This window comes from Microcaecilia unicolor, chromosome 8 (assembly GCF_901765095.1).
Source record: "Microcaecilia unicolor chromosome 8, aMicUni1.1, whole genome shotgun sequence".
Taxonomy (NCBI): Eukaryota; Metazoa; Chordata; class Amphibia; order Gymnophiona; family Siphonopidae; genus Microcaecilia; species Microcaecilia unicolor.
Genome location: NC_044038.1, coordinates 244771677 through 244795159, shown reverse-complemented (window position 1 = coordinate 244795159; position 23483 = coordinate 244771677). Strand labels below are relative to the sequence as shown.

The window sequence follows — 23483 nt, the reverse complement described above, 5'->3', positions numbered from 1 at the left end:
TGTATACATGTTAACACATAGCTCCCAGACAGGTCTAGCTCCCTAGTCCAGCATCTTCATGAACCCCCAAGAAGCCACAATCTGCATACAGTACATCAGAAAAACAAAAAGGGACACGTCTCTCTGTACTGCACAAATATAGTGACCAGGCCTTACCTGTCCTACACACACTTTTCCAGAGAAAGCAACATCATAGTTAAATAAAAACTATTTGTTTTTTTTTTGTTTAACCTTGCCAGGGCCTTTTCTCTCTGGTTTCCCAACATTGTCTTACTGCTGCATGGCCGTGACGGACCCGAAAACTGCTAAGGACTTTGAGGAAGAGTTTTGAAGCCTTACTGCCTGCAAGGTAAGACAGGCTTCCTTACACAATTAAAGGACACTGCTATGGATGAGTTTAATGCTGTATATAGCCTGCAAGACAGAGTAGAGCCTTCTTATGTTTGGACTAAAGTTCTTTATAATGAACACTGAACTATCTAATAAAAGCCTTTGATGCATTTATCCTGTGATCTGCCCACTTACTTAACAGTCCAGGCCTCAGACACTTGCCTGTAGAACCATACTTGCTTTAAAGCTGAGATTTGGAATAGGTAAGTAATATATCTAAAATGCAAATCCAAATGCTCTAGGTGTTCTTCCTTTGAGGTGCTCTTTAGCTGAGAAGGATAGTTGCCTTCCCTCCATCTATGAGGCTGAGAACACCATCTTGAAACCTAACTGGCCATGGGAGATCTGAACATAGATCTCTCACAGTACAGCAAGCAGTGCCACACAGCCAGTCCAGATGTGTAAAATTATTTGAACCTGAAACTGAGAAAATAGCCGTCAGATTTTGGATGCCCTCTTTCCCCTCTTCTTCTATTCTTATAATGTCATCCAAACAAAATACACAATAGGCGTTCAATGATCATGACAGCAACCAGCACAGGGAAACCAAAGGTACACCAAGCATTCTGCCAATTCACAGTTAATTACATTTTGACTCAATTTACATGGATTTGTTTTTAGAAACAGACACTCTAGAGAAAGCAGACCTATCCACCCATGTTGTTACACCATATTTACTTTTTCATTTTTTGAATCTGTGTCCAGTTCTGCAATCTTAGCCCACTTCTGCCAGAAATTGGGGTCATCCAAGGAAATGTCTGTTCTGTTTCCTGAAGATACAAAGCTGGCCTGAAAGACAAAGAGCAGGTGAACATGAATCAGTCTTAACCAGGTTCACACCCATTGCCATCGAAGTATATGACTAGATAGAATAGTTAAGAGCAAAGGAATGAGTAGCCAGACCACAGCAGACAGGGTTTCCTGGGGAGACACTCCTTTAGCTTAGTACTGGAATCAATGGTTCAGAGCCAGTTTCAGATTCCAATCCGAACACACCAGTTGGTGATAAACAACAACAACAACAAAAAAAAAGGCATGGAACACTCATTTCTCTTCCCCTCCAGCTATGGTACCCTTACATTCCCTCTACTCCCCAGCATTCCCCTACAGCAAGGGTGAGCAACCTCAGTCCTCAAGAGTCACAAATCAGTCAGGTTTTTAGGATTTCCCCACTGAATATGCAAGAAATCTTTTGTATACAATGGAGCCAGTGTATGCAAATAGATCTCATGCATATTCATTGGGGAAATCTTGAAACCCCGATTGGGCTTTTTTTTTTTATTTTTATTTGTACCCCGCACTTTTTCCCACTCATGGCAGGCTCAATGCGGCAGGCAATGGAGGGTTAAGTGACTTGCCCAAAGTCACAAGGAGCTGAGGGCCTTGAGGACTGAGGCTGCCCACCCCCTGCCCTAGAGTCACTACTATCCCTTTCCTCAGGCATCATCACCTTTCCTTCTCTTCTGCCTCTCTCAATATTACATCAGGATGGCACAAAAAAGGCAGTAGGTAGAAAAACCACCAATCCCTACGATCACAATGCAGAAGACCAAGGAGTGGGGCAAAAATTTGGCAATTCCAAAGCCACAAGGAAAACATCATTAGTTCAAAAAAGCGATGTTTATGAATGTTTATAGACATCATATGAAAAATGCCAGTGCCAACCAGAATGTCACCTCTGCACTTTACAAAACCAGAACACTACCAATGATGTCATGGTGAGAATACTAAAAGGAAACTTTATGACAATCCTTTGAAGTCAGAATGATTAAATATTTTGACACCCACCAGACAGGACTTGACAAAAATCTGAGTTTTCTAGTCCATTATAAACCATAAAATTCTACTGCTTTGTCACCCTCTTATCTACCGTGCATCTGTCCCTGTCACTCATCCACCCAACTCCCATGTTTCACACCTTACCCACCCCCATCCTCTTCCTATGAAGGATGTCATTGGAATGCTTTGATGTTTCACTTACATATACTGTTACTTATCAACATTTGCTTATTTCTGATCTGAAGAAGGGTTACCTTCGAAAGTTAATCAAAAATGTACTTAGTTAGTCCAATAAAAAAAGGTATCATCTTATTTTCTCTGTTTTGTTTTATTTCTATGAGGTCTGCAGAACCCGAGGCAGCATAGTTTCACTAGAGGCAGGTCTTGTCAGACAAATTTGATGAATTTCTTCTGACTGGGTGACCAGAGAGTTGGATCAAGGGATAGCACTAGGTACAGTGCACTTAGATTTTACCAAAGTCTTTTCCACATAGACGACTTATATATAAACTGAGTACCCTCGGTATGGGCCCCAAAATGATGGATTGGGTTAGGAAATGGTTGAGTGGAAAGCGAAAAAGGATTAGGAAAAAGGAACTCATGCTGAGGAAAAGGATGTTACCAGTGGTGTGCCACAAGGACTGGTTCTTTATAACATTGTTATGTGATATTGCTGAAGCACTGTTTGGTAAGGTTTGTCTCTTTGCAGATGATACCAAAATCTGCAATAGGGTAGACACTCCTGATGGTGTGGATAATATGAAGGAGGGGACTAGCAAAGCTTGAAAAATGGTCCAGAATTTGGTAGCTAAGATTTAATGCTAAAAAAATGCAGGGTCATACATTTGGGCTACAAAAAACAGTTTAGGGTGGGAGAAGCACTCTGTGCATGAAAGAACAGCGGGACTTGGGAGTGATCCAACCCAGGTCTCAGCCTCCCTGTGTGACATCACTGCATAGATATCTCACCACCATCTGAAATTAAACATGGCCAAGACTGAGTTTCTTATCTTTCTGCCTAAACCCACTTCTCCTCTTCCCCCATTCTCTATCTCTGCACCCTCTCTGTCTCATCAGCTCATAACCTTGGGGTTATCTGACTCCTCCCTCTCTTTCTCTGCACATATCCAACAGACTGCTAAAACCTGTCATTTCGTCACCAAAATTCATCCCTTCCTTTCTGAGCACACTACCAAAATCCTTATCCACACTGTTATCACCTCTCACAGGTCTCCCACTAAGCCATTTCTCTCCCCTTCAATCTGATAAAAATTATGCTGCATGACTTATATTCCGCCAGTGTCGCTATGCTCATATTAGCCCTCTCTCAAGTCACTTCATTGTCTCCCTGTTTCCGCATACAGTTCAAACTCCTCCACTCTGCAGCTCCTCAGTACCTCTTCACTCTTATCTATCCCTACACTCCTCCCTGGGAACTCCATTCATCGGGTAAACCTCTCTTATCTATACTCTTCTCATCCACTGCCAACTCCAAACTCCATTCCTTTTATCTTGCTGCACCATATGCCTGGAATAGACTTCCTGAATCAGTGCATCAAGCTCCAGCTCTGGCCTTCTTCAAATCTAGGCTGAAAGCCCACCTTTATGAGGCTGCTTTTAACTCCTATTCACTTGTTCACATTTGTATTATGGTAACCTTAAGTAACTCCCTTATTTATTTGTTACATTTGTACCCCACGCTTTCCTGCTCGAAGCAGGTTCAGTGCGGCTTACATAGTAATAGGGGTTACAAGGTATTGCAGAGACAGTACAAGCTGTGGTATAACAGAATAATGATGAAAATATGCAGATAGGTGAGATGGGCAAGTAAGAAGGGGGTAGGAGAGGCAGGAGGGGGAAGGTTGAAATGAGCAAGGGATAAGGGGGTGGGAGTGGCCGGAGGAGGGAATAGTTTGAGGGATAGCATTGGGGGAGTTGATGGAAGATGTGGTCTTAGTCGTTGTTGAGTGATTAGGTGCTGGTTAAAGGGTTCGTAAGATTAGGTTAGATCCCTTATTTGTCCTGTTTGTCTGACTTGATTGATTGTAAGCTCTATCAAATAGGGACCGTCTCTTACATGTTCAGTGTACAGCACTGCATACGTCTAGTAGTGCTATAGAAAAGGTAAGTAGTAGTAGTAATTGTATGCGATCATCATAATGTAGCCAAACAGGTAGAAAAGTTGATGGCAAAAGCCTGAAGGATGCTTCGGCACACAGGGAGAGGAATGTCCAGCATGAAAAAGGAAGTGAAAGTGTCCCTGTATGAATCTCTGGCAAGACCTCATTTAAAGTATGTGTATAATTCTGGACACTGCATCTTCAAAAAGCTATAAATAGGATTCAGTCTGTCTGGAGGACAACTATTAAAAGAGTTTAGTGATCTCCATCAAAAAGCACACGGGGACAGACTTAAAGATCTCAATAAGTGCTTTGGAAGAAAGATGGGGGGGAGAGGTATAGTAACATAGTAGATGACGGCAGAAAAAGACCTGCATGGTCCATCCAGTCTGCCCAACAAGATAAACTCATATGTGCTACTTTTTGTGTATACCTTACCTTGATTTGTACCTGTCCTTTTCAGGGCACATGATGGAGACATTTAAATATCTTTGTAGCATAAAATACACAGTTGTTTGAGTCTCTTTCAACTGAAAGGAAGCTCTGGAATGGGGGAGGGGGGATAGAATGGTGAAAGAGGACAGGCTCAGGAGTAATCTAAGGAAATACTTCTTCATGGAAAGGGTGGTGAATTTATGGAATGGCCTCCTGCTGGAGGTGGTGGAGATGAAGATTGTACCTGAATTCAAGAAAGCTTAGGACAAGTACTGAGGATCTCAAAGGGCGAGGAAAGGATAGAGCCTGCGATGAGCGGGAAAGCGTGGGGTACAAATGTAATAAATAAATAGCAGATGGTATGGATGGGCAGACTAGCCTATATGACCTTTAACTGACTTCATTTTCTATGTTTCTATGTTAAAATAGCAGCACAAAATCAAATATGGTTGTGCACACTTACACCAGCCTGAAAGCTGTTGCATGTGTACCCAACTGAAGTATGAGTATAGATGTATATTTTACAACCAACGTACATACTTTACTACTGCATCCACATCCACATGTGTGTGAAAAATCCTTAACAAAATTTCCCCATTACGTACAATTCTAGAAAACACACTACAAAAGATATTGACAGGAGGTAAGCTTATACAAATGAAGGAAAGCTTGAGAGTGAGGGATGATGGCACAGAGTGGAAAGAGGAGCAATCCGAATAAATAGTTCTTAACAGAAATAGAGGATGTTCCACAGAAGAATCTATATGGAGACTGAAGACCAAGAAATTGTCAGATTTCAGGAAAACAAGGGACAGGCACAGGAGACTTCTGCAAGAAAGAAAAGGGATGAAAATGCCAATAATTTATTAGTTCCAGGGAAGGGGTGGTCAACCACAGTTCGAGCCCACAACCCAGTCAGGTTTTCAAGATGCTGAAAACCCAATTGGGTTGTAGCCCTCGAGAACCGTGGTTGCCCACCCCTGGTCTAGCATAAGTGGGACAAAAGATAGAGATGGAACTGAGGATGGGCTGACTGGTTGGACCTTACTGATGACATGTTCTGTATTTTTATCTGCTCTAAACTCTACACACTACGTTTTCTGGTACATGAAATGACCACTCAATGTAGTTTTTGCTCTTAAGTAAAGAAATAATACACACAAAAATATATACGTATAATAAAGCTCCTTAAAATAATACTGCTCCAAGAAGCAGTAATTTGGTGGAAATACTGAGTCACTCCATTAAATTGCTGCCATGAATAATGAAAAGAAGAAGTCTTATTATACATACATCAGTAAATAAAAAGTAATGACTTACATGGGGGGAGGGGGGCATTCCTTTGAGTTTTTTTTCTGTTGGATATGGTCCAACAAGAGACAGGACCTTTCGATATCCTGGTAGATTTCAATAGTTAATTGTTCACCGACGGTGTGTTAACTGGCTTACATGTTGTAGATGTCTCTAATGTTTCTGTATGCATTGCTTTATTTGATTACGGTTTTGATGCAAAAACTTGTTTGTGTCATCACTACTTAATCCATATGTTAATGATGATGATGATGATGATAAAGTGATGACTTAATGAAGTTGCTAAATACGCATCATGAGACAATATTGGCTTGGTGGAAGTATTGCATGCTCTTGTAACACATGAAAGCCTCTTGACACTGACATGTCAATTTCTAGTCCTCCACAATTTAATATCCAGTACCTTAGCAAAGGTTGATCCTTTCCCCTCCGATTGGATGGTGATAGTCTGGGTTCTGCGCTGAAGGATTTGATCAATATCCTCCTCACAAAACTTTGCACCTTCATCTTCCTCATCCATCAGAGCGCCATAGGCTCCTTTCCGTAACAGATCCTCCACTTCTATCTTTGACAGCTGTTGTACCTGCACAAAAATATTAGCAAAGACAGAAGAACAAACTATTAAGGTATTTAATTTACATACTTGGGCATAGTTCAAGAAGAGGTGCAACATCCGTAAAATCCGCCCCTTTCTTTCCGAGCACTCTACCAAAACCCTCATCCACACTCTTGTCACCTCTCGTTTAGACTACTGCAATCTGCTTCTTGCTGGCCTCCCACTTGGTCACCTCTCCCCTCTCCGGTCGGTTCAGGATTCTGCTGCCCGTCTCGTCTTCCGCCAGGGTCGCTTTGCTCGTGCTGCCCCTCTCCTCGGGTTGCTTCGCTGGCTCCCTGTCCGTTTTCGCATCCTGTTCAAACTTCTTCTACTAACCTATAAATGTACTCACTCTGCTGCTCCCCATTATCTCTCCACACTCGTCCTTCCCTACACCACTTCCTGTGCAATCCGCTCCATGGATAAATCCTTCTTATCTATTCCCTTCTCCACTACTGCCAACTCCAGACTTCGCGCCTTCTGGCTCACTGCACCCTACGCCTGGAATAAATTTCCTGAGCCCCTACGTCTTGCCCCATCTTTGGCCACCTTTAAATCTAGACTGAAAGCCCACCTCTTTAACATTGCTTTTGACTCGTAACCACTTGTAACCACTCGCCTCCACCTACCCTCCTCTCCTCCTTCCTGTACACATTAATTGATTTGATTACTTTATTTTTGTCTATTAGATTGTAAGCTCTTTGAGCAGGGACTGTCTTTCTTCTATGTTTGTGCAGCGCTGCATACGCCTTGTAGCACTATAGAAATGCTAAATAGTAGTAGTAATGTGCAGAATGAGATCAGTAAGTACAACTTTATGAGGTAACCCCACCATTTTCAGTGGGTGGTAAAGAGTGTGATCCTGATACCAGAGGAACTCAAGATAGTCTAATCACAAGAACTACTTAGTCAAAAACCCTTCAACGGGTGGGCAACACTGTAAATACGTAACAAACATAGGCTAATAATAATGCATAATACTAATGAACAACAAACACAGTTTTTAGAGAGATGTGCAAGCATTCTTTCTAGTAATAATTTCAAACAACTTCTTATTGTATTTCTGAACATCAATGCTGTTTGAGAAACTAGTGTTATGACAAATAGTAAGCTGCAGGTTCTGGTTTGATAAACTCAAAAGAGGGGCTTAGGCCTTTTGACCCTTTTAATAAAGACCAAGCTCCTCATACTGAACATCACGCTGAAGTTGTCACAGTAGAGTGGACAGAACCATTTTGCTATGGCACGTCTCGTCAAGGAATGACTATAATGTCAGTCAGTGGACCATCAGCAGATTCCAGTAATGAAGGTATGAAGTGAGTGAGGGAGGTCAGTCTCCTGTCTCTCAAAGAGGACTGGAATGAGTAGAGGAAGAGACAGCAGTCCACTGGCCTGCTCCCACAATCAGCAGCAGGACAGTGGAACTGGAGAAGGAGGAAACCTACTTCAGTGAAATGCCGGATTCATTATGGCCAGAGATTGTTTTCCTCCACTGACTGACATTATAGGTCAAAAGGCCTAAGCCCCTCTTTTGAGTTTATCAAACCAGAACCTGCAGCTTACTATTTGTCATAACACTAGTTTCTCAAACAGCATTGATGTTCAGAATTACAATAAGAAGTTGTTTGAAATTATTACTAGAAAGAATGCTTGCACATCTCTCTAAAAACTGTGTTTGTTGTTCATTAGTATTATGCGTTATTATTAGCCTATGTTTGTTACGTATTTACAGTGTTGCCCACCCGTTGAAGGGTTTTTGACTAAGTAGTTCTTGTGATTAGACTATCTTGAGTTCCTCTGGTATCAGGATCACACTCTTTACCACCCACTGAAAATGGTGGGGTTACCTCATAGTTGTACTTACTGATCTCATTCTGCACATTACTACTACTTTTCCCGAGGGATTGACCCATGGAGTAGAGAACCTTCCTGCTCTAAGAAATCTGGGTTGTTTCTTGTGGGAAGAAGAGACCCCCAATCTGTGTTCCAGGAATTAATAAAGATCTAAACATGAGTACTGAGAAGTGGTGTCAGGTGCCACCCCACAATGTAGAGAGTGGAAAGGAGAAAAGAACAGAGCTACCCAACTGGTGATTTATCCAGGAGTCTAATGGAGCTGAGAGCAGGTAAGGTCTAAACATTTTTTTTTTGGAGGGGGGGGGAGTAACAAGTACCATAAAGAATCCTTAAAGGGTACAAATCCAGAGGGAGCCCAGAGCTCAAAGGAACGGATGGAGGGTCCCAGAAGAAGGTGAAAATCATGACCAGAAACCCTGTTCTGTTTCTATATTTCTGTGTTATTAAGCTACAAATTAAGACTATTAACTTTGATTGTTGTATGAAATCTCTAGTTAGTGGAGTTATAGATTGATTCTGATCAGTTCAGGATTTATATGCTCGCAGAACTATGCTTTTGGTTTCTTTATATGGCATCCACCTTGAACTTAGTGATACATGTGGAACATAAGAAATGGGAAAATGTAATGTTTTGCTTTGGAAAAAAAAAACCTGTATGCAATAAAGGCTTTCATTTTGGAATAGTATTTATTGTACTAAAAAGCAGGCATAGGCTTTGAGACTGAAGAGGAGGATCTCTGCCCTGCCTCCAGTAGAGAAACAATGCGAGGATTTGGAGAAGGTCTCTGGGACTTAGTCCTGGAATCAAGTGAGACTCCATCTACTTCGGTCATCATCACTGGCTCCCTATTTCCTTCAGAATTCAACACAAAATACTCATCTTGGCCCCTAAGGCTCTCTTCACTTGGACTCCTCTAATCTTTCCTTACACTCTTACTACACCTCTCTGCTCCGTCTTCCATTCAGGCCTAGATTCAACAAGACAAAGCAAATTCTTTTGGACTGCCCCCACCTTGGGGAACTCCATGCCCACCTCCCTGCATGCTGAACCATCTTTCTTAAAGTTAATATCATCCCTGAAGATTTATCCTTTCTCTCAAGCGTTTCCAGGATAAACAGGGGCTTAGGGCCACGCTCTGGCTGCACTCTCAGCTCTCAGGCCTGTACCACCCTCCTACTTTTGTTCTTGTAGTTTTTTTTCTCTTTCTTATTTATTACTAGTAAAAAAGGCCCGTTTCTGAAACCAATGAAACGGGCGCTAGCATGTGGCTTTTTTTGTGTGTGTGTGTGTATGTGTCACAGAGTTATTTTGTGTGTGTGTGTGTGTGAGGGTGGAGGGTGTGTGCAGGTTGTTGGTGTGTTTTTTTTTGTTTTGTTTTTTGCTTGGGGGGTTGGGGGATGTGCTGTGCTGGCAAAGTGGGATGGATTGGTGTGTGGCTTTGAGGGTGTGTTTCTGTTGTATTGTGTGTGTGTGGCTTTGTCTGTCAAGGAGGTTTGTGGAGGGGGGTCTTTCTGTTGGTGAAATGTAAATGTGGTTGTAGGGGGGTCAGCCTTAGCTGAGTGGTGGTTTTTTTCCCCCGGGTTTTCTTTTTTTGTGTTGTGCTGAGGCAGCAGTGTTGTTTTAGATGGGCGGAAGGTAGAGGAGCACGTTCTTGGTCTGTCGGTACTTTTTGGCCGTTTCAGGGCTGCTGTAGGGGAACGCTGGAAGAGAAATGTGCTGTGGGAAGCAGCGCCGTCTTTTTCCGTTGGGCTGGGGTTCTGGGCATCCTGGAGGTGGGAGACGGCTTGCCTGAGGATGGGGATGGTTGTTTTAAGTTGGCGGAAGGGAGAGGAACACGGTCTTGGGCAGTCGGGGGGGTGATCCGGTATGTTCAGTCCGTTTCAGGCCGGCTGCAGGGGAATGCTGGAACATTTATGCGCTGCAGGAAGCAGCGCCATCTTTTTCCAGGTGCTCGGGGAATCCCCGAGGTGGGAGACGGCTTGCCTGAGGCTGGGGATGGTTGGGCACGTCCTTGGCCGCTTTGGCAAAAGGGGAAGAGGAAGGGGGTGGGGAGTTTACCTGCAGCTGCGTGAGAAACAGGGTATTCTTTGTTTGTTTTGTATTATTAGTTTGCATTTCCGTTGATGAAAGAATGGATGCCTTTCGAATGATGGAGGTGGTGCGTCAGTGCGCAGTTGTTTCGTTAGTTTGGCAGCCAGTCTCCAGCGATTCCTAGGCAGGGAAGGAGTAGGGAAACACTCCTCCCCCTTCCTTGGTCACTGTTTGCTGCTGGCTGGGTCGCAGGTAATCCTTCCAGCTGGGCCCCAGCTTGTCCTTTTCGCCCACGTCCCAGATGGTGAGGGGCACGCTGTTCTCCAGCTCCACCAACTCCACGTCAAGCGAACCCAAATATAGTCTGTGCTATAGGCCCTCCGGCACTCTTCAGTACCAGCATTAGGCATTTAAAAATTTCTTCCCCCCCCCCCCCCCCCCCCGGGTCTATTTTTGCACATACCCACAGCAGGAATATTATTCTCTCGTTCAAGCGGTGGTTCTGTGCTCTCCGTGCTGCACAGATAATGAGCCATTCTGCTGGTGAATGCTCCTCCCTTATTGCCATGTAGTTTCCTCTGATAGGTCCATCTTACGTCGCCTAGCGTTGCCTGGGAACGGTTTTGTGATGGTCCTTTGTGTTTCAGAACGTTGAGGGTGTTTTTTCTGATTGGTCCGTCATGCGAGGGCGGGGCAGAGAGACATGGTCAGTGTTGTGGCTTCACCACCATGAATCCATGAACCCTTCAGGGAGTGACTGAGTGACTTCAGAACGTTGTCTTCAGAATGTTGAGGGTGAGTTTTATTATAGTAGATTTGTAGTTCCTTTCTGTTTTCAGATTTTAATCTGTAAACCGCTTTGATTGTCCTCACTGAAAGGCGCAATATAAAGAGCCAATAAACAAACGTAAGAACTATATCTGAATGAGGACTTAAAAACTTAACCCTTCAGAGCCCTTTTATGCTAATTTTATAACGATATCTCAGTAGCAAATCAATAAAAAAGAAATTCTATAACGGTGCCCATGGGTACATGGTCCCTTTGCACATGTTAAGGAAGGGTAAATTAACACTTACGCATAAGCGTTTCCAGTTTAGACTTCGACTACAGCTCTTGATAAACAATATATTGGCAGTGTAATTTTGCTGTTTTAAGTTTGTCATTTTGTTATGCATGTTTCTATTGTACCACCCAAAAAAGGCTTGTGAATTTCACCCCCACGCTTAAAAGCCAATATTCTTATGTGAAATTCCAGTTCAAATACTCTCTTATCCACTCACACTGACTCACCACATAGGAGGAGGAAAAGTCTTCAGTGACTGAATTGGCTTATGACAATTGCCAAATAGCCTCACAACTGACATATTCTTGGTCTATAAAACCTCCCCTCATTTGACTTAAAGGCGAGACTTTTTTTTTCTTTACACTCTCAACAATATAGAGTTCTGATTCAGTTGAAACACAATGTCCACAGAACTATATATTATTCAGTTCAAGAGGTTTTCAACGCACTACAAAGCAGTGCCAATGTTTCTGAACACTTTTCTTTTAAGCTGACGATCCAGCTTATTCTGACAAGTCTTCTCAGCAGCATTTTCCTATGACTTACCCCATTAGTGCTTCCTTTCCTGTTAATGTCCTGCAGCACAGCCTTGTCAAGCCCCAGCTTTAAACTTGCTTTATCAAACATCTCCCGCTCATACGAGTTCCTGGTTATCAGGCGATAAACTTTCACCGCTTTACTTTGGCCTATCCTGTGACAGCGAGCCTGAGCCTGGCAAAGCAAAGAAGAGAAAGACAAGAGTGTTATCTAGGATACACATTTATAAATAAAGAACGGGGAAAAGGAAGCAAGAGAAGCATATAGACCACCACAGGGCATTAGAAAACAGAAACAGAGAGAAGCTATGGGCAGTCAGCTTGTAATGCACACGTTCAGCACAAGTTTCCAAACTGATTCAATATGGGTACCTGAATTTAAGATAAAAGTTAGAATGGTATAAATGGCTCCATTGCAGTGGTTCGTAATAGAAAAGCTGACTGCCTGAGGGGTGCCTCCAGGACCAGGCTTGAGAACCACTGCTCTACTGAATTCACAAGAAACTTTCCATTCAATTTTAATTTATTAAACATAACATCTTGTCTGTGAGGATGCTAATTCCATTCTTGTACAACAGGTGAAAGCCTGGCTCTTCTCTCAATACACATGGTGACCTACTGTACACACACTCCACATCTGAACTAGCTCAATACGCACCCTGTTATTTTATTCAACTGTACATATAATTTGCCTTCAATTAAGCCAATCATTTATTTACCACAAGGACTTTGTACTACCTATCTTGTCCTGTCTAAGTGCACAAATCGGAAAAAAATATTTGTTCTTCGAAAATGGAATGGGAGCTTGAGAGTCCTGAGGAGCACTGCACCTGAAGCAGTAAAAGGGGTCCAAGATGGCAACATGCCACAATCTCAGCTGAGGCCTCTCGTGGGAGGTTGTGAATTTGGTCAGAGATTGCCGCTAAAATATGCCACATACGAAGCGCAAAGGAGCGGTCAAGACCGGGGCCTCGTCGGTCCGGACCTCCTCTCTTTCACAGCCTACAATCGAGAGGTTCACCATGAGAACTCCAGATTTACCTACCGGGAGTGGCCCTGCTGTCTCGTTGTTGGGAGAGCTGCGAGACTTGGGGCTTGATGTCACTCTATCACCCCGGGAACCCAATGTACCGCCTCTGCCTGAAGGTCCTGTCTCTCCTATTGGGACGCCCGTAACTCGTCAAAGGGGTTTCCCAAGCAAGAGGCCAGGAAGGGAACAGGACCGAAGGAAGCTTGGAAGTGCTCCAAACATATAGATCACCTTTGGCAAGACCTCAGACAGTTACATTAGAAAGCATTTGGGATGCTCTCCAACAACTTGATACTAAGATTACTCACTCGTCAAATGGACTGGCAGCATTCGTGAGTACTGTGGATAATCTTTCTAAATCTCTAGAAACATTTAAAACTGACTCAAATAATCAAATGGTTCAGCTAAAAACTGAAGTAGAAAAAATTCAAGGAGCTTCTAATGCAATTATAAAAGATAATCTTGAGATCCATAGGAAGTTGGAACAACTGGAAAATTATAATCGCAGATTGAATTTGCGCTTCTTAAATTTTCCACAAGCTATGGGGGTCTCTCCTTTAGAAGCTTTTAAAAAATACCTAATTGAAGTTTTGAAGTATTCTCCTGATCTTATACCTCCAATAAACCGAATCTACTATATTCCATTGAAAAAGAAAAGTGAATTAGAAATGGAAACGGAGTCACAAAGAGGAAAACAAAGTAATGGACAAAATTTGAATGTAACAGAACTTTTAGAGTCCTCATTAAATGAGGAATCCGAAAGAACTACCTTAATAGTGTCCTTCATATTTGAGCAAGATTTAGATGCAGTCAAACGATTATTCTTTAGGAATGCAAAGTCCCTATTTTGTGGGGCAAAGGTATGGATGTACTGATGTTGCCAAGCAGACGCAGGAAAGAAGGGCTTTTTTAGCCATAAGAAAGGAGGCCCTAGAAATAGGTGCCTCATTTTACCTGAATTATCCCTGTAAGTGTGTAATAAAGTACCTAGGGCTTAAATATATCTTCTTCAATCCTGAGCATTTGAAAACATTTGTAGATTCAAAGAAACTTTCTGTAACTTAAGTATCACACATTGGGTTGAGTTAATTAGAATTCTGGAAGGTGTGTAAAGGCTATATACATGTTTAAACTATACCTTAAGTTTTCTCTCTCCTGGAATATTGAGTAACCTCCCTTTCCCATAAATTTGTGGTCTAAAGAAGATATATACGAATTTTGGTCGTACTTTTCTGCAGCAATTATGCTTATCTGTATTTCTTTACAAGTGTTATGACTTGGATGTAAAGTATTAAAAATAAAAAAAAATAAAAAATTTCTTCACTCAACGTGTAATTAAACTCTGGAATTGGTTGCCAAAGAATATGGTAAAAGCAGTTAGCTTAGCAGGACTTAAAAAACATTTGGATAACTTCCTAAAAGAAAAGTCCATAAGCCATTATTAAGATGGGCGTGGGGAAAATCCACCACTTATTTCTAGGATAAGCAGCATAAAATCTATTTTACTGTTTTAGGATCTTGCCAGGTACATGTAACCTGGATTGGTCACTGTTGAAAACAGGATGCTGGGCTTGAAGGACTTTCGGTTTGTCTCAGTATGGCAATGTTTATGTTCTTAAATAACAACACAGCCGCTTACCTGCAACTAGCAACAGAGCTGCTTACCTATAATTAGAGATGGAGCATCATACCTGCAAGTCATTTTGTGGGTTCCAGTCAGAGTCAAAGATTATGCAGGTGTCAGCTGCAGTGAGGTTAATTCCCAGACCTCCAGCTCTTGTGCATAAGAGGAACACAAAGCGATCTGAATCAGGTTTACAGAACCGATCAATGGCTGCCTGTCGCATGTTGCCTCTTACTCTTCCATCAATGCGCTCATAGGTATATCTGGCAATACAAAGCAGCATAATCACAACTAGAATAAACTTGACTAGATATAGCAAATGTAAAAAAAAAAAAAAGATTTCTTTTTACACCCTCATTTGACCTGGAAGAACATTTTTGAAACACTTCTTCTCAAAAGGTAGCTGCATATGAGTTTTTGAGGTACCAGAATTGCAAAATTTATTGTGATACAACGTCTGCTAACCTATTCAAGTACAAGGCACTTCTACATTTTCAAAAATTTGAAATCTGGATTTTCGATTATCTGAACTTGAGGCGAGTTATGTTCAGGTACACAAGTTATACTCCCTGCCCAAGAGGGCTCAAAATCTAAGCTATACCTGAGACAATAGAGAGTGACGTTACTTGCACGAAATCATAAGCGGTGTCAAGAGAGAAGTGGGATTTGAACTCTGGCTTCCCTGGTTTACAACCTGCTTCTCTAACCATGAAGCTTCTTATAAAGGCCAGCAACTTGGACATGGTAAAGGACATTTATGACCCAAGCAAAAGCTGGAGAAGCATTGGAAAGTGCTACCAGAGGCTGGAAGGACTTGGAGAGGAAAGAGGAGGTGATGCTGTGTGCAATCTGCATGCAGGGCCTGCATGCTGCCTGTTAATCCCCACACTTCAAAGCTCATGCTGTTGCATGTGTGACTACACAAGCGCTCAGAAAGGAGCTCCTTCATGTTTAAGAGCCTCCACTGATAATTAGGTAGAAAGAGCTGCTATGAGGTACTCAATCTGAGCATCATAGTGGTGATTTTGTTTCCCTGTGGTACACACCTGATCAGGGCTGAAGGCACACTAATTGAGAAATACTGGTTTAATAAAGTTCTACGACTTAAGGACTTTTGGGGGGGGGGGGGGGGGTGGAGTGGGAGGTCTAAGTTATTTTGCACAGCACTTTATAGTTTAACATACAAACTCTTTCCCCTCGAAGAGAATAACATATTGCCTAAGTGAAGTACTGAGTACATTACATAATAACGGCAAAACAAAAAAAATGAAAAGTCTCTTTAAAGAGCTTCATTAAAAAGCCACAGGACAGCAGCTGCAGACACTAGGAGCTGCCTGTGCTATACTCACCGTCTCTGGATAAGATAGTCCTCCAGGATATCCAGGCACCGCACCATCTGGGAAAAGACGAGCACCTTGTGCCCACCAGCAATCAGCTTGGGCAGCAGTTTGTCAATCAATACCAGTTTGCCTGCTGCCTGGATCATTGCTTGCAGCTGAAAATCCACAGCGTCTGGACTGTGGGTCTTACGAAAATCTTCCAGAATTTTCTCCTCGGCCCCTAAAAGTGGCAGAATATGTACGATTAAATGAGCAGAGCAACTATGTGAATTCTGTCTGCATGGAAATACACATATACAAATGCATTGTGTTAATTCAGCTCCTGTCCAAAATAGAGACAATTAGAGGGCTTCACTTGTGTTATCTGACACAGTAAATTCAGATTCACTCTCAGAATATAAAGTTAGTACACTGATGGAAATAGCTAACATCCCTCCCCCTTTTTTTTTTTTTTTTTTACAATGCTGTGCTAGCAGCTGCTGGTGCGGTCGGTCGTACAGACATAGCCTATTCAATTTGAAAGGGCTGTGTAGCTTTTTGTAAAAGGGGGGGATAGTTAAGTACCATGAAATTGAGTACTTTAGATAAGAAAAACCATGCTGAGTTACACCACTATTTATAGTGTTGCTAAACATTCATGGATAGAGCCTGGGTAGGGAATTTATCCAGTGACTATCACTGTCTGAAAAGATGTTTCTGAATATCAAACCAACAGCTTATATGTCTCACTCAGTTACGCCATTTATACCTGATTTTTGGTGGCTAAGATAATGCCTGAATATCTGAATTCCCTAACCACACCCCTTTTGCTCAAGAAAGGATTATATGTCCAGCATTATATATATAGGGTCACTTCAAGAAAGGGCACCTAAAGCTAAGCTGGAATTCTATAAAAGCATTCATGATTTAATTGGCGCTACAGATCCTGGCGTAAGTTGGCATCTACTCACCAACTAGGCTCAACTGCTTACACCAAGTCTACGGCAGGTATAACTGCACCTAAGTGCAACACCTTGTGCACCCCCCCCCCTCATAAACACCCTCTTTGCAGTTATGCGCACACTTTATAGCATATTAGTGCTAGTTAAGGCCAATCACTGATAGCTATGACCAATTAAGTGCCAATCAATGGTCAATTAAGTAATCAAATTACATGTATAAGTAGTAATATTCTACATGTACAACTATGCATATCATTTATAAAACCACAGTGATAATGCTGGAAATATTTTTATTATGTACAGCCCACACCAAGAACTAGACTCTATATATCATACCTTAAAAATAAAAAAAAAACTTGGCGCTGAAATGAAATACACCTAGGCGTATACTATAAAATACACCTAAATTTAGGAGTACTTTATAGAAAATGTCAAATGCCCATCCATGCGGCTAAATTTAGTAAAACGTGGTGTAAATGCAGAGGCCTAAATCAGGCTGAACAGGTGTATTCTATAGCTTTTAGAAACGCCCATGACCTGACTATTCCACACCTACTGCCATACCCCCTTTTCAACTATGTACTTATGAACATCATGTTATAGAATACGCTTAGATAGTTCTGCGCATAAATTCTAATTAATGTGAATTAGTCTCAATAATTATCGGCGGACGTGGGGCGGTTCTTGAAAGCTGTCAAGTTGCTTCGTCCGCCTCGTCGGCCGACGGTGCCGCCTTGGGATTTGAATTTGGTCTTGGAGGCTCTGGTAGGCCCTCCGTTTGAACCGTTGGCTTCCATCTCGTGTAAAGATCTTACTTTATTTGAGCCCTGCTGCTAGAATCTGAATGGCACTCAAGGCTGCAGGATTAACACTGCAGCCGAGGCACAACTCTGGCCAAAACGGGAGAGCCAGTCGGGGGGAGGGACCCGGCCACCCGGGTGTGACACCCCAGAGGGGACAATGGCAGGCCCCACCGGACCTACCAACCCCTTGCACACTACAGCGTTCCAGGCACAGGGAAGAACTGTACACCAACTTATCCCCAGAAAATCAGGAAAAATTAACTAGTCTCACAAGATCCTACCAGACCGGACAAGCTGCACAGGCTGCATGTCTACCCTCTGCTGAGACTGAGAAAATACTGGAGATAGAGGGCTAGCACAGGTTATATGTACTCAGTTTGAAGTTAGTGTTCTCAGTCTCCCTCTGCTGGTAGGCATGCATAACCCAAGCGTCTTGACCGGTCTGGAGGGTTGCTGAGGAATGTGTAAGTGCCTTTTGAAAATTGACCTCAATATTTATTTCAGGTAAATCCACAAACAGGATAGCTGTGCTAAGCTAACATCAACAACCACCTATTGCTTTTGAGGCCAATAAACTCCAAAGTCTGCAAACCAATTTTCAAAGGGAATCCACTCCTTCCCTTAGAAAATGTGATGCCCTGCATAAGCTTTACAATCTCTGCCAACCCTGTCCCAATGGCATTGTTTTCCACTGAAGGTGAATGTACGTATACATACATTTACCTACAAAGTAATGGAGTATAACTTTCAAAGGAGATGTTTCCCTTTCAAAATTGCTACTCTTAAGTTTTTCCTTTTATTTTGTGCCCTTTGAGAGATAACGTTCAGGAATCACAATGCTTATGAAAATGTACTTTTAGGTATATCATTACCCTGATAGAACTGTCCCTACTTCCCTTCTCACTCACCATTGATGAGATATGGATGGTTGCAGCATTTCCGTAACTCCATCATGGTGTTGATGAGATTGGGCATGTTGTGCTGGTTGGCACCCTTGGTAAGGAAGGTAAAATTTTTTTCCAGGATTGCTCTGTAGTATTTCTTCTGGATGTTTGTCAGTTCCACTTCAATGATGGTCTCCTGCTTTGGTGCCAAGTTCTTCTCCACATCATCTTTTAGCCGCCGTAACATCATGGGCTTCAGAATAGACTGTAACTTTTTCACCTGCCCGGAATACCAGTGATTGAAATACTTAGAGAAAAGTATGATTCTACTTATTAATCACTAGCTGAGCTTTAAGTATAGCAGAAGAAATAATGTGGTTTGACAGCTCCATGGTAGCACTTTCTATTACCGGGCTCAAACCTCAAGGTTGGAAATGTTAATAAAAATGGGGAAAATACAACTTGTTTTACCTACTGATAGGAAACAGAGAAAAGAGTCATGCAAGAAAGAATAAATACAAATAGGTAAAAATCTAAAAATCAAAACATAACAAAAAAAAACAAAAAGAAGCTACAGAATCCTCTAACATAATTGAAATACATGAGCCATGTCAAATTTCCCGAAAAAAGAAGAGTTAATAAGTGAAATTCAAGGAAGATGCTGTTATAATATGGTTTTCTGACACTCAGGGACTAATTCTATTTCAGGATGCCTATATGAAAGTTCACAAAGGTGCCTATTTTATAAAGGCAACACAGACGCTCACACATAAATGCTCACACAAATTTACATGATGTAAATAGATGCACATACTCTGTCTGTGCACATGTATATCTTATATATGTGTATTATGCAACTTTGCCCCAGCTCCACCAAATCTACACCTCTGGAAACGCCTACATGTGTGCACATAAGTACAAGTATGCACCACCTTGTAGGCACATGCATTTGGCTGGTCAATTTATTAGACGCTTACTGTATGTAAATGAGAAATCAGAACTTACCTGTTAATTTTCTTTCCTTGAGTCATTCCAGACTAGTCCAGATGCGTGGGTATACCTTCTCCTGTCAGCAGATGGAGACCGCGTACTACTAATTAGTGATGTCACCTTGTGTGTCCTAGCTAGTCAGTATTTCCATAACAAAGGGAAAAGGTAACTACTTCCCTCATAGGGCCAGGGGGACAAGAAAAGCCAAAACTTAAATTCAAAGCCTTGCAAATCAAAAACCATCTCCAATGCACGATCAGACAGACAGTGAACAAAGAACCAACTCTTCCTACACCATTACACAAGTATCTTAACATCTCTCTGAATATTTCATCTACATGTGCAATCACATAAAAAGGAGGTAAACCACTGAAGAACAATACTAGTTATGCCAATTTCTTCCAACTGAGAAAGGAGAAGGGTGTGACTTCAAATGTAGCCTTAAGATCGAGTGAGACCAGCAAAACTACCTTACCCCTATCAAAAGCCGAATGACAGTCATTAACCAGAGAGGCTAAAATCGTCTCTGTAGAATGTCTGAGTCGAAACCCAGACTGCCTCAGTGTGCTGGCTAAGCTGGGAGAAAATAACCAGTTCAGTCAGTTTAGCAACAAAAGAGATATTCAAAATAGGTCTATAGTTGTTAGGCTTGACCTACCAATCCAGCAAAGGATTCTTCAAGACCAGCTTAACCAAGGCCAGTTTCCAAGCCAGGGGCACAAATCCTGAAGAGAGACTGCTATTAATCATACATAATATCAACCGCAACAAAGCATGAAATGATATAGCTAATTATGAAGGAAGAATTAGACAGGAGGTTAGTGCAGTGGACTTTGATCCTGGGGAACTGAGTTCGATTCCCACTGCAGCTCCTTGTGACTCTGGGCAAGTCACTTAACCCTCCATTTCCCCTGGTACAAAATAAGTACCTGAATATATGTAAACCACTTTGAATGTAGTTGCAAAAACCTCAGAAAGGCGATATATCAAGTCCCATTTCCATTCCCTTTCCAGGGATGTGAGACAGAGAAGATTAAAGGAGGACCAACTGTGGAAAAGTGCACAGTGGGATGAAGAAATTTATTTAGTTGCATTTGTATCCCACATTTTCCCACCTATTTGCGGGCTCAGTGTGGCTTACAATACATTGTAAATGATGGGAATACAGTTTCTTACATTACATTACATTTCGATTATGGGTTACATTGTGAGCAGATTAAGGATGACAAGATCAGATCAGTCACCTTAGGGGCGTGGAAACTAAAGGATGTGGTGTGGGGGAGTTACTACGCTGATCGAATAATAACAAGTGAGAAATAGTTGTAGGGTCAGGAACGACTGGCCTAAACATGGAGGGGAGGGGAGGGGAGAAGAGGACAGAAAACAAGAGCACAAAGAAGTGATTTTATCAGAGAAATAAGCGGCAAAATCAGATACTGTTAATGCAGGCAGATAAGAGAAGGGGGTGGGTCAAAGAAGATAAATCCTTTACAAGTCGGAATAAGCATTTTGGGCGGTTGGAAGCTCTCAAAGAGAGCAATGTAGAAAGAGCATTTAGGTTTCTTTAACAGGGAACGAAAGAAACACAACAGATCCATATAATGACCTTGTGTAGATTGAGTTCTAGTTCTATGCCAGGTGTGTTCTGCTTTACAAAGCTGCCTCTTGGTGAAAATCACAATTGAACCATGCTTTCCGTCTGGACCACGGGATGGCATTGTGAACCAGGACATAAGAGCCGATAGAAGCTTGAATAGGAGGCTTCCACAAAGGAGACTGATCAGTCAAAGGTAAAGATAAGAAATCTGAGGGGAAGTGAGAAGAAAGGGAAGAATGGTTAAGGGGTCTACTGAATGAAAGGCAAGTCGGGACACCAATGAAGACGGACACGGCCTGGAAAACATAGGTAGGAAAGAGAGAACTTAATAATCGCATGATCTGACCGGGGACAAAATGAGTCGAAAAGCAGGAAATAGAAAGCAAATCAGATCAGATCTAAAGTGTGGCCACCCGAATGCGTGGCCAAAGGGACATGTTGCTCGAAATCTAAACCAACAATCCAAGAAAGAAAACAATCGATCATAAAAACTAGAAAGACAATAGTGCACGTTAAGGTTGGTAAATTAAAGGTAGGCAACAGACTGAAATTGAATAAGACGGTCCTGGTAAGAGGAATCGGGCTGGAGGAACATAAATCAGAAGAAAATGGAGAGGAGGGGAATAAGCAACTCAAAGCAAAAGGGAATCTTGGAAAGGCAAGAAATGAGTGATACCTGAGACTGGGAGACAAGAAGGAGCTAGAAAGGCCACCAACCCCTCCATGCTTTGAAATCTGTTGACAGTGTCACCTAATGGTTATATTTATTATTGAACTTTGTTTCATTTTATTTTTCTTTTCAAACCAATAAAAATGTTTGGGAATTGTTCCATTCAGACTATGCCTCCTCGCTTCCCCTAGGTCAGAGATGCATATGTATGAAGAGGTAACACAGATACGAATACACACACACACACGCGCAGAAAGGCTGAAAAGAAGTCCATGAGCCATGCTACATATTCATTCCCCACTTGTTTTACAAAAAAAGGTAAAAGTATCAAATGCAGAGCCATTCTTTGTATGATGGGGATAGTAGGAAAATCAAGACAACCACACAGTGTAAAAGGATAGACAATTTCCAGTACTGTTTTGTATTATCACTGATCATTACACTTATTTATGTCCATTTATTAATAGTCTCTACCTCAAAATCTGTAGCACTTTAAAAAAATAAAACCTTTATAAACAATGAAAAATATTAATACACAAGCCCTTCAGCTTCTTATACAATTCCATCCTACCTAAACACCCACTCCCAAATAATCAGCAGTCCTTATCATAAGCTTAATTTACTGCTTTCTGATAACAAATAATCCCTTTCTGTCACACCAAAAGAAGTGTATTCCACAAAACAGAAGCCAACACCAAAAAGCCCTCATCCTAACAAAAAGGGCTAGTGCCTCAGCTCTGTTAGACAGTACTTTGCAAAGTGCACTCCTCTGCTTCCTCCTGTATCGGGCTGCTTTTCTCCCAGAAACTCAGGAGGGAACAACGATGCAAGCAGAACAGAGGAGGGAACACTGGTGCAAGCACAAAGAGCAGAGGATTACCCTGCTTCCTAACCTAGCTTCTCTCCTCCTGTTTCCTTAGGAGCTGATACTAAAAGACGGGGGAGAGAAAGGGTGATGTTAAACTGAGGCAGGCAAACACATTGCAGCTGTGCACAGAAAAAGGAGCTACAAATGAAAAGGAAATGTGCACACACTTTCCTTTTGAAACCTGTGGGTAAAAGCAGCCACGGATTATGCAGCTACCTGAAGATATCTGAAAACTGCTCTCAAAGGGATTCAGATAACTGAAAATTCTACCTCACTCTTGTAGGTAGCTCAGCACCTAAAAGATCTTACAGTCTAAGGCCCCTATTCACTTATGCTGATACAGAAAGCCACGGACCAGAGCTACATGCCCACTTCTGAGTGTGTGGCTTCCACCATGAAATGAATGACAAAAATATCCCCTGGCCTAGCAGTAAGCGATTAACATGCAAATTACTGCCACATTAAAATGGCGACAATAGCCACAGCTCATTGTGAAATTTCCCCCCATCCTGTCAGTGAGTGAGTGGAGACTGGTTCATGCACTAAACAGGAAGAGTGACACTGACATTTAAAAATAAAAAAAGTTGCTGCCTTGGCATCACTCCCTGCCCCCAATC

The 23483-nt window shown here is 42.0% G+C and overlaps 1 protein-coding gene across 2 annotated transcripts in view; it reads right to left on the bottom strand.

The window, feature by feature from the left end:
- CHD6 (chromodomain helicase DNA binding protein 6) overlaps nt 1-23483 on the bottom strand; it is a 218829-nt gene that overhangs the window by 129251 nt on the left and 66095 nt on the right. For both annotated transcript variants that reach the window (XM_030212950.1, XM_030212951.1), the window contains 6 exons: nt 18766-19021; nt 16123-16333; nt 14841-15036; nt 12130-12294; nt 6439-6618; nt 1069-1179 (listed from right to left, as the gene is read on the bottom strand). In XM_030212950.1, coding sequence (XP_030068810.1) covers nt 1069-1179; nt 6439-6618; nt 12130-12294; nt 14841-15036; nt 16123-16333; nt 18766-19021 — 1119 coding nt within the window. The remainder of the gene's footprint in view (nt 1-1068; nt 1180-6438; nt 6619-12129; nt 12295-14840; nt 15037-16122; nt 16334-18765; nt 19022-23483) is intronic.